At 40.0% G+C, this 11,354-nt stretch overlaps 2 protein-coding genes across 4 annotated transcripts; one reads left to right on the forward strand and one right to left on the reverse strand.

Annotated features, from left to right (window-relative positions):
• Nucleotides 1–42: 42 nt before the first annotated feature.
• trip6 (thyroid hormone receptor interactor 6) lies at nt 43–8,733 on the forward strand. 3 transcript variants are annotated; one of them, XM_027031339.2, is made up of 11 exons: nt 43–136; nt 624–680; nt 2,012–2,228; nt 2,901–3,058; nt 3,578–3,682; nt 4,052–4,624; nt 4,804–4,894; nt 5,046–5,215; nt 5,747–5,925; nt 6,290–6,410; nt 6,555–8,733. In XM_027031339.2, the coding sequence occupies exons 3-11, from the start codon at nt 2,024–2,026 to the stop codon at nt 6,684–6,686; spliced, it is 1,734 nt and encodes a 577-aa protein (XP_026887140.2). In that variant the 5' UTR covers nt 43–136; nt 624–680; nt 2,012–2,023; the 3' UTR covers nt 6,687–8,733. The 3 variants fall into 3 exon arrangements, with proteins under 3 accessions (XP_026887140.2, XP_026887142.2, XP_026887141.2); XM_027031340.2 differs by lacking the exon at nt 43–136 and adding an exon at nt 165–268; XM_027031341.2 differs by lacking the exon at nt 2,012–2,228.
• Nucleotides 7,341–10,067, reverse strand: sst5 (somatostatin 5). Its single transcript, XM_027031342.2, has 2 exons — nt 9,843–10,067; nt 7,341–9,461 (listed from the first exon to the last, which is right to left on the reverse strand). The coding sequence occupies exons 1-2, from the start codon at nt 9,990–9,992 to the stop codon at nt 9,276–9,278; spliced, it is 336 nt and encodes a 111-aa protein (XP_026887143.1). The 5' UTR covers nt 9,993–10,067; the 3' UTR covers nt 7,341–9,275.
• Nucleotides 10,068–11,354: the final 1,287 nt, after the last annotated feature.

Below are 11,354 nucleotides of genomic sequence, written 5' to 3' on the forward strand. Positions count from 1 at the left end.
TTTGTCATTCCAATATGGGACTCTGGTTGCCCAACATAGCTCGAGCGTCCTGCACCTCCACGCGCAAAAACGATCTTACGTCACACGTTTGGAACGCATCCCACGGGCCTATGTCATACGTAGGATCCACGGAAAAGTAGGTTGCTGGAATAAAACCGATGCTGAAATAGAAAGTACTTAGTCTAAAAGTTTATTTTACAGAGCCGTAAGCAAACAGGAGACATGGCTAAATAACGAGGGCGAATTCTGCGGTCGTTTGTACATAAACGTGAGACTGGTGTGAAGAAGTGTGCTAGTTGCAGTTATCTGTTGTCGCAAGTTATATATACAGTTAGCATGATCATTCACTCAAACTGACTGTAACCGTAACTACCGTTATTATTGTGGTTCAGCAAGAAAGTTAGTTCGCTAGTTTATTTCATTGTTCGCATTTAAATCCTATAAATCTTATGCACGCCATTGGTTGGGCACAGCTAAAAGTGTGGAATGAAACCTGGACTGCAGACTGACATGTTTGTCCAGCGCCCAGATTTGTAGCTAGCTAACCAAGATAATCGCATTCAGCGGGAATATATCGTATCTTAGTTTCAACAGCCAAACCTAAACTGTATTTCATTTCGCAGATGAGAGTCGAATCGGTCCAGCTGTAGACGTGGTGGATTAGACAGCATTTTGAAGAGGTACGGAAATCGACAGTTGTATTGTTCCTGATTTCTCCTGCACAATCGACTATGTTCTCACAGGGTGTAGCTAGCGGTCTCAATCGCTTTGATGCGAAAGATTTAATAGTTCTCTTTGCTGTATGCTAAAGAAACTGACTTGCAAACAGCGGGCTATAGCGGTCCCATCACCAATCGGTAAGACTAAAGCAATAGACTCTACACTACCGCGAAGAGTTCCTGTCCTTGCTACATATTTCGATTTTATTTGTACTAATAACCTGCTCTCTTCTTTTGGAATCCACTAAGCAGAAGACTCATCACTGGAGTTTCTGTATTTCGGCCCAATAATCCTCGGGTTGGAGTATTCGACCCAACGGGTTCACACACAAACCAAGTCGGCACTGTCACGCAAATTTAGACGTTCCTTCGCTAGTCCTATGCAGTGAATGTTGACTGTTCGTATTCGTTTGTGTGTTTCAGTAGTCTCAGAATACTGATTAAACATATCGTCACGCATGTTGAATGTGGAGATCTCATTAGCTGGTCCTTTTATTTTGCAAGCTAGGCCACTTTTTCCAATAACCATTTTATTTGAAGTCAGTTTTGTAACTGAAAAAACATCCAATATTTTGTGCTTGACTGACCGTTGTGAGGTGTGCATTGTGATTCTCCAGATGGATCTACAGAAAACGATAATTACACATTTCCTATATTATTCTCGTGGAGAAGTTTGTACACAAAGGGTCAGGTCTAAATATTTAAGACAATGGCTATTGTGCCAATAGAGATCTGCAGGAACTATATACCTCTGGGAATTGTGTGTGAGAGAGACTGTTTTGCTCGAGGACCCTTGGAAGTTCCCCCTTATGGTTGGAAATGGTTACCGTTTCCTGCTTTAAAAAAAAAACAAAAAAAAAAACACTTAGAGCCTGTTGTTGTAGCAACCATAAGTTGCCATGGGAAACCCAAAATGGACCCTAGTTTCCCATGGTAACCACTTGCATACATCTTAGTAATGAAGTTGGTTGATTTGTGAGGGATTACACAAAGCATCAGGTCTATCTTCTGTCTGCTGATTGTAGTCAGTTAATCATGTTGCCCATGGTTTCTCCATATTTCTCAAATCATAGCCACTTAAAAGACAAGCTCATGAACACAGATAAAATTATTTCAGTATGGCAACCAGTTGTTTATCCAGACCTTCTGCAGTTTACATGAACCAAAGTTTATTTTTCACTATTATATTGAAGACTTTATTTGCATATAGATCAATTTAAAATGCCGTAGAAAAATATGCCAATTTTCATCCTCTGATCCAAGAAAACATAAAACATGCTTTGCTTTGCTAGTGGAAGCCCATTATGTCCGGCCCTACATGGCTGCCTCCTAGGACTCTGGGTAGCCCAGAGAGACCTGCAGCGCAGATGTCACACACTGGGGCTGCCTTCTACAGACCACCCAAAAAAGGTCCACCAGACCAGAGGCCCAAATATGGTGTATATGATCAAAATGGAGCAACAGGTGGAAACAGTGTACCTGCAAGGTACATAGCCACTGCACCGCCAGGTGAGAGTGCTTTTTAGGCACAGAACACAAAAATGCCCAGTCTAAATCTCCAAACATCTACAGACTTGTCAGTGGCAGTTGCTAAACGCACAATAATATGAACAAGAGTAACAGTGATAGCTGTCTACATCTTGCTTCCGGGATCATATATTGGTGACTGATGTTAACCATGGAAACTATTCAAGATTAAGTGTGTTCTGAGTTGTTACCTCATAAAATGTCACTTTTTTACACTTATGTTAAAAGACATTCATCATTTTCACTGGAGTATTCTGACACATTTTTTTTTACAAATGAGTGATTTAGACATTGCTCAAATGAGTAAGGAATCAAGTGTTTCTTGATGTTTTGGTGGGTGTGTCCGGTCCTTTGTCCCCAACAGAGATGATTGTTGCCATTTTAGAACATGTTGGGGATGGGTTTCTGTGAAATACAAATCAATAATGCAAATCATCTACCATTATATTCCACAGAGATGTTTATGGTTTACATTTTGTACAAACGTTTATGAATAATCTGATGACAGCTTGAACAGAGGGTCATCTAAAGAGGAACATGGGTTTTTGGTTTTTTTTGGCTGATAAAATAGTGGTGTCCAGTGTCGCAAGTGCATGCTGATAAAATGAGTCCATTTTTGGTCATGCTTGTGTGTGCATGTGTGTGGTTATTTAGGTGGAAGCATGCATCACCAGCTCCAGGATGACCATTCTGGCCCATCCCCCTATCACCCTCTCTCCCCCAAATCAGGAGAGCACTATTATCCCCCAGGACATGGGCCCAAAGAGGAGCACCTCTCTTGGAACCCACACATGTCCAGCTACGATCACCATGTAAGTCAGAATCTTCCTCAGTGTATAGAGAAATGCGTTGATGTAACATTTTAGGAAGAATGTCATTGACTTACTGGGAATAGTCTTGCTTAACCTGGTCAGAAACAATGTGGTGGAGTTTGTGCAGGGAAAAATCAGCAAACAGATTTGTCTTTTTTTTTCTTTTTTTTCCCCCCCTTTCTTTTAGCAAGTCATTTCTTCAAAGACACATGACTAGGAAGCCATGCCAGATAATAATTTTTTTCTGGGTATAGAAAGTCACTACTTAATACTAATATTAGTTTAAATTTATATTAATAAAGAACCATGAAGAAATTTGGTACAAAACCTTTGCATGTTCCCATATATACATTCAAGTTCTAATGGTATAAAACAAAGAAACAATAGAGGTGATCAAGCATTTATTGTTGCAGGAAAGCCGTTACTTATTCGTATCCTGCTGAGGTCAGGTTCTTGCCAGCTAGCAATTTAGTTTGACGCGTATGCTGTGTTGACTGCCTGCATCCATGTTATTGTCAGGCTCGTGGCTCTGATAAACACCTCTCCAGTATTGATGCAGAGATAGACTCACTGACCTGCATGCTGGCTGACCTAGACAGTCACCCTTCAAACTCAAGCGCACAGGTGCAGTAGATCCTCTCTTATGCCTTCCATGTTTGAAAGTTGGCCTTGAAAACGTACATGCTGCTTTATAGTCAGTATTTTTGATTCGGGAGAGCAACATTTTTAAAATATACAGGAGTTTCTTAGAACAGATGTGCTGTGTGTGAATTAGTGTGAATAAATAGTTACACTCATCACTTACATTGGAATTATATGGTCATTGTTATGAATTACTGTATTGTGGAAATTGTATTTTCATATATTCATGTCATATTTTAGGTTCTAAGAAGCTAAGGTATATGAATGAATTTATTATACTCAAACTTTGAAATACTCCTGAGGATTCTCCAGTGCTCATTCTTGTGTTCATGTGAACTGTCTCCTCCACAGCTGTATGATAATGTGCCTTACAACAAGCACCTCACCAGTGAACGCTACAAACCCTCTAGCCAGACAGGGGCGCCATCTCAGTCCAGGCCCACTATGGGCTACCCCCCTCATCCCCAGAGTCAGTACCATCCTTCCCCGCATTACACCTCCACTCCCCAGACAGATTACACCTATGCGCCCCCCTCCTCCTCTGCCTACAAACCGTACCCTCAGCCAGTGCCTGCCTCCTACACCACTGCCTCCACACCTACCGGGCCGCGCTTCAGTGTGCAGGTCAAAACTGCCCAGCCTGTCACCTACTCCCAGAGTGGGCGACGGGCGGAGCAGGCCTATACCCCACCCCCGCCCCGCCAGCATGCCACCCGCCCTGCCCAGCAAGATCACCCACATTACCCAGAAGTTCCAGGGCAGGGACAGGAGTGGTACCCACCACCCCCACCTCCAGCGCAGGAGGCCCATGGTGATCCAGCAGTGTATAAAGGCACTTCAGGTGGAGTTCAGGCACCAAGCAGGATTCAGGGACTGCCTGGAAAAAAAGGTCAAGAACACGGGACAACATACCAACCTAGTAAGGTGAGATTTTCACAGATGTTTTGTCCATTTATTTTACACAAAAGATAGCAGTTATATCAGAGGTTGCACATATCCTAGTTTAAAGTTGTTTTGATCTTGGGTATTGTTTGCAGTACAGTCAGAATCTTGTGTGTTAAATTTGCATGCTCATTGCTGCATTTGGTATGTTGTACCACCAGGGGCCAGTGTCAAGACCAGAAGAAGAGTTGGATCGACTCACTAAGAAGCTGGTGTATGACATGAATCATCCACCAGCGGAGGAATATTTTGGTATCTCTTTCACACCCTTAAAAAATTGCATGCTGCTTCAGTCACAAAACCTAGAGGGTAGCATGTAACACTTATGTCCAATAAATCTAAAATCAATAAAGGTTCTCATTCATCTCTCTCTCTTGTAACTACTCACCCCTGACCCCATCAGGCCGCTGTGCGAGGTGTGGGGATAATGTAGTAGGTGATGGTAGTGGCTGTATTGCGATGGAGCAAGTATTCCACGTGGAGTGTTTTACCTGCATCACATGCCATGCCCGACTCAGAGGCCAGCCTTTCTATGCACTGGAGAAAAAGAGCTACTGTGAGAGCTGTTACATTGTGAGTCTCAAGGCTGACTTCATTTCTGGTCCTTCTTTATTGTTTTATTTGCTTTATGATATCCAGCTTCTATTTACATTTTATTTTACATGACATAGCCGTACCTTCATTTCATTGCACTGTACCTTCTATGAATGTGCATGTGACCAATAAACTGATTTTAATTTTTTTATCAAAATCCAATAAACTGATCAATTAACTGATTTTGACCAATAAACATTTTAATTTGTATTTACTTTCTTCGTTCTAGATACAACAAATGTTTGCTCAACCATGTGTTTTCTATTCATTTTTGCCTTTGCTATTAATTTTTCCATCTTCAGTAACTTGCTTTCTCTTCATTCCCCTTGGGCACTTTTAATAACTTATTTAAAAAAAAAAAAAAAAAAGATTTATAGTAAATGTAATTTCTTGATTGTATTAGAATGAATTCAAAACCATGAACTCATCTCCTGTATGAATCACCCAAGAATTCAGTCTCATTGGCAACTGTCTTGGTGACTTTTCTCATTCCTTCACATCTGGCTGCAGAGCACACTGGAGCGCTGTTCGAAGTGCTCAAGTCCCATCCTGGACCGCATCCTGCGGGCGATGGGGAAGGCCTACCACCCACGCTGCTTCAGCTGCGTGGTATGTGGCTGCTGCCTGGACGGGGTGCCCTTCACAGTGGATGCCACCTCCCAGATCCACTGCATCGAGGACTTCCACAGGTAACTGCTGTGGCTCTGAAGATTTAGGATTCTGTGACCCAGATGAAGCTGAGCAGTTGTATTCTCCATGCATAAATAATGAAAACTTTTTCTAAACTGGAGCTTTGAATAAAACACAGTAATACATGAGCAATAAATAATATTTGTTAGGATATGAAGAACACATTCTTTTTACTCGTGTGGGTAGACCCAATGAGCAATATTTTAATGGAAACTTTTTTAGGGGAATTGTGATGCAAGTTACTGTATATTGGATACCTGTTTACATTAAGGATGAGTTTTTCATCTGCCGAGTTTTTTTTTCTGTAAGGTGTGACAAGGTGTTAAACAATTCTAAACACTTACATACTTCCTTTCTGATCAGGAAATTTGCCCCGCGCTGCTCTGTATGTGCCCAGCCCATCATGCCAGAGCCTGGCCAGGAGGAGACTGTGAGAATTGTGGCTCTGGATCGCAGTTTCCATGTCAACTGTTACGTTTGTGAGGTAAGCACAACTAAACTGATATTCAAGTAATTAATGAGATCTGTGGTTCTTTACTTGCTATTTTGAGCATGTCTGAATAAAGCTAACAAGCTAGATGAGTTAGACATTAGCTTTTCTATTGGTGTGTCTCTGGTTTTGTTTCAGGAGTGTGGATTACTCCTCTCATCTGAGGGAGAGGGTAGGGGCTGCTACCCTCTGGATGGCCATATTCTGTGCAAGACCTGCAGTGCCCGGCGAATCCAAGACCTCTCTGCCAAAATCTCCACTGACTGCTAACAGTTTCCTTCTGTCATGTTTCACCCCCCCCCCCCCCTTTTTGTGTGTGTGTGTGTGTGTGTGTGTGTGTGTGTGTGTGTGTGTGTGTGTCTGGTTATAAGGGTTATTCATGGAAATGCTCTACAATTGTCAAACTACCCTGTGTGTCCTCTTAATTATAGAATACAAATCATGTAAAGGACAGCTGAATTTCTCATACTCAGGGTTTATAATTAAAAAGAGCCATGAATAAGATTGAAGTCTTTTACATGGACCATTTTAAATGGTCAAATAGTATTCTTCTCTTTAACAAAATAGATGGAGTTACAGTGGACATGAATTAAATTTTAAGTGGCCTGGTTGTGAATATACATTTGTGAGTGTATACACACATGCATGGGTGCTTGTTTGTGTTGCTCACGTTCTCTAAACAGGGTTAGGGCTTCATCAGGGTATGTTTGTACATTATAGCAAAGACTCGCTACTGCTCATAATTTGTATTACAGACCTTTATTGATTGTCTTGAATAATCAAAACTTTAAATCACTCAGTAGGAATCATTGAAATAAGGAGCTTAAATGTTCTGCATAATATCTTTTACTTTATTCTGCACATCCTCCAAGTCAGATCTTTGGTCAGATTCAGAGTTCATTCACTGTTCTAGAAACAGCAGGGTTCACTTAGTAAAACACCTAAGTAAAAAAAAAAAAAAAGTTGTCCGGTTCATTGCTCTCTGCAGAGTGCCTGTTACTTATAAACCCCTGTGTCAAACTTACCCTGTTGGCTTCAGAAGGAAATGTTCAACATATTTGTGAATCATAATGATTGTAAAACTTAGATTGGCTGTTATCCTCAACAGATATCACTACTGTTTTTACATACCTAAGACTTAACCTTGAAGCATGATGATGATTTAGATGTATAATGCCAGCATTTTCTCTTTATGATCACTGTGCTGAACAGACATGGACCTTTTCTTGGTCATGTTCCTTGTGTACGTGAGATTAACTTCTGGTCCTAACCTTAACCATCTTGGATCATCTTAAGATCATTCCATGTTCTAACACAGCTAAATGAAGGAACATATGTGTTACATATGATGATTGTGTGGAATGTAACGTGTTATGAGGAAATGGATATAATCATGGAAAGACTTGTAGTATTAGTGAGGGAAAGGTTAAGATTTTAGTGTAGTAAATGGACAGATGGAGAGGTAGTTGGCCTAGAGCCCAGCCATTTGAACTTGCATTTCGGACCCTCTGAAAAAGTGGGTGCATAATTAGAGTAGTCCATTATAAAAATGACAGCCCGCTTTGATTTCTGCGTTGTATGAATAACTATTTATGTCCAGAAAATTTTTGAATGTTTGGAATTGTTATGGAATTTTCTTCAGTTTGATGCTGTCTATTTCACTCTTTAACAAATATATTGTAGGTTGGTAATAGGATCTCTTTATTTTTCTGTTTTTATTCAGTATACGGAAGGGTCTTTTTCATCATTCACTTTGATTGTCTCTATTCCCCCAGTTTGACTTTTTGGGCTAAGTTTGTTAATTGAAATGTTTTTTGTTGTGCTGTTTTACTATTAGGTATGATTCATGTAATTAAATATGTCCTAAACAACCTATAGGTCTATACATGTAAGTAATCTATAGGACTACCACCTTAACATTGCAAATGAGATTTCTTTTATGAGCCTGCAGAGTGAGGAGTGATGAGACTAGTACTAGTATGCACTGTTCGTGTTAAACTAAAAACCACATTTTTGGGGGAAATGAAGGTTTTGGTTTTTTTTATTTATTGGTTTTGAAAGAATTTTTCCCTGATTATTTCCCTGTTCTGCCTACACTTTTGGGTTAATTTGTTACTGAGAATTCAATAACTCGCTCGGGTGTTGAGACACTCTGGATGTTTGTAGCCTACTTTTTTCTTATGCCACTGTGTAATAATGATCCTCCAGTTTTATCTCCACTAACTGATATTTACAACCATTCTTATTGCTTTGGAACTTGATATTTTGTTTCTTGCGACTGATAAATTATAAATTGGCGCATAGTAGCCCAATGATCGGTTGGTGTACACGAGGTTGTTTGTGCTTTTCTATGATAATTTTAGGGTAAGCCTAAGTTCATACACTTTTGTAGCTTTTTTGTTTGTTTGTTGGTTTGTTTGTTGGTTTGTTTTTGTTTGGGGGTTTTTTTGTTTGGTTGTGGGTTTGTTTGTTTTTTTGCTTATTCCAGAAATAACTTTATATAGAAAAAGTGCATAAAAAGATACCATTGTGCCTGTAGAGTTTTATAGAAAATATTCTAATTGATAGTCTTAGTAATATTTTCATTCATTTGTAACATTTTCCAAAATGAGCTGCATGTTTGAAATTTAATCACAGCTTTACTTTTAAATATAAAATAGATTAGTCTGGGGATAGTAGTACCAACATGTTATATTTATTCAAAGTACATATTTAGTAATTTAGGGCAGACTCACATCATTTACAGAAATTGGATTCCAAATATAAACTAGGGAATAAAAGATAAACGTCCTATATAACTCGTGCTAGAAAGAAATAACTGCTGCACGATAAACGCTAATACGCAGTGCTACAGTGCAGCTAACACGAGGTGAACGTCTTCCAAAACAAGTTCCGGCATCCGGCTTTCCGTTGTCGCTGAGATAAGGGAAGCTGGCGGACCACTTCATTTCGCAAATTCAGTCCGTCGTCGACGGAAAGTACATCGTTCTCGCGGGGAACCGCCAGTTCGGAAAGGAGCTTTAGCAGAACAGTGCGGGAAATGTCCTAAGGAAGAAAATAATGGGATTTTTTTTAATGAGACGTGAGTCTCAACACAAGATAATTAATTATTCTAGAGCATCTTTGGACACTGTTAAGTTATCTGTCCCAAGTGTATACCATGGTCCAGCTTCTTCATGTATTGTGAGCTAATGTGCCAACTAAATTCTGTATTATTGCAACAAGTCTTAAATGGATGTAAAAATGATCAGGACTTGAGCAAATAACAATTCTAACACTTTTCCCCCTTCCCAAAGATATAAAAATGTAATTGTTTTATTATCAAAGTTTTACTGGTTAAAAATAATGCATTGAGTGCATTTCCCTTTTTCATGCAACAAACAAATGCATGAAAAACCCCACTAAATTAAACAAAACATTTCTCACCTCATTCCCTTTGATGTCTGCTTCCTTCTGGAGCAGCGAGTCCAGTGTTTCTCCATCTCTTGGTGCTGCACTGATGCTACTCCCCAACACAAGCATGAACAGAGCCAGCATCACTATCTGCAAGTGAGAACACATCCTGTTGTACATCATAGAACTGAATCCTCACCTAGCCAGCTGATAACTGACTGAAATGGATGGCTAGCAGCAACAGATAGGTTATATACAAGTCCGATATAGGTGGGTGTTTGAGGCATGATAGGTGTTATTGGTCGAGAATGTGAACACGCAAGAGAACGAAAGCAGAAGGGTGGTCACGGTATGCATGCTGGGTGTTTTTGGTTGAGGTGGGGGTAAGTGTGTGCATTTGTGCATTAGAGCAAGCTCTATTTGTGTGTGTTGGAATGAAAGTCAGGGTGTGTTGTGGTGGATATCTCAGTAGGGAAAAACTTTGATAAGGTCACATGGATGTGTCATCTTTGCGTCAGAGATCCTACCAATCTCAGCTGAGCCAAATAACATCCTCAATATCTTTCAAATACATCATCTTTCATCAGCAAAGTTCTAAAGAGATGCTCACAAGTCACTCACAGACAAAACTCTTATGAACCTTGATCATAAAGCACTTCCCAGCAGTGATAATTGCTGTTAAGTGAATAAGTGCACTGACACAGAACTTGTGATTAAGTGCACAGCATTTGCACGTCTTGCTCTCCACATGAGGTCCTTGTTACACAGACCTGCTAATAACAAGAATTGACTCAAAAGTGGGCCTGCATGCCCACTGCTCCCCCCCAACAGTCTGTCCTTGCCAGCTCACTACAAAGTGTATACTCACATAGTCAGGTCCTTAAGAATTTGGACAGTAACAATTTTCATAACTTTGCCTCCGTACACCACCATGTGTACATGGTGACATGAATGTGACATGAAATAATTAAGATGTAACTGAAGTGTAGAATTCCTGCTTTAGTTCAATGGGTTTTAACAAAACATTGCAATAGCTATTTAGGAATTATATAGTCCCTACTCTTTCACAAGCTCAAAAGCAATTGGACACATTAACAACTATAAATATAAGGATAACTTTCACTACATGGATGCAAATCATTTGCAAACAATGGCTGTCTGAAGTCTGGAACCCACAGACATCACCAAATGTTGGGTTTACTCCCTTGAGATTCTTTGCTAGGCGTTTACTGCAGTCCCCTGTAGTTCCTGCTTGTCTGTGAGTTTTCTGCCTTTTAGTTTTGTCTTGAGAAAGTGAAAAGAATGCTCAGTTATTTTGAGTCTGGATGACTGACTCAGCCATTTACAAAATAAATTGCTCTTTGCAGTAAGAAGCTCTTGGGTTCCTTTCACTGTACTGGGTTATTATCTGTACTGTGAAGTGCTATTCTATCAGTTTTATAGCATTTGACTTAAAGTGAGCAGAAAGCATAGCTCTTTACAATTCAGGATTCATCAGCAACCTTCTTCTATTGGCAGCCACACATGTCCTTGCCATAATACTAC

The sequence above is a fragment of the Electrophorus electricus genome, chromosome 19, assembly GCF_013358815.1.
Source record: "Electrophorus electricus isolate fEleEle1 chromosome 19, fEleEle1.pri, whole genome shotgun sequence".
Classification (NCBI taxonomy): domain Eukaryota; kingdom Metazoa; phylum Chordata; class Actinopteri; order Gymnotiformes; family Gymnotidae; genus Electrophorus; species Electrophorus electricus.

What these genes read in the sequence shown, in the direction of transcription:
- sst5 (XM_027031342.2), bottom strand. Translation starts at nt 9,992, where the DNA reads ATGATGTACAACAGGATGTGTTCTCACTTGCAGATAGTGATGCTGGCT. An exon ending in CAGACATCAAAGGGAATGAG is followed by an intron (nt 9,462 to 9,842) that starts GTGAGAAATGTT and finishes TTTCTTCCTTAG; the next exon opens with GACATTTCCCGCACTGTTCT.
- trip6 (XM_027031339.2), top strand. Translation starts at nt 2,024, where the DNA reads ATGTCCGGCCCTACATGGCTGCCTCCTAGGACTCTGGGTAGCCCAGAG. An exon ending in TGTCCAGCTACGATCACCAT is followed by an intron (nt 3,059 to 3,577) that starts GTAAGTCAGAAT and finishes TGTTATTGTCAG; the next exon opens with GCTCGTGGCTCTGATAAACA. An exon ending in TCAACTGTTACGTTTGTGAG is followed by an intron (nt 6,411 to 6,554) that starts GTAAGCACAACT and finishes GTTTTGTTTCAG; the next exon opens with GAGTGTGGATTACTCCTCTC.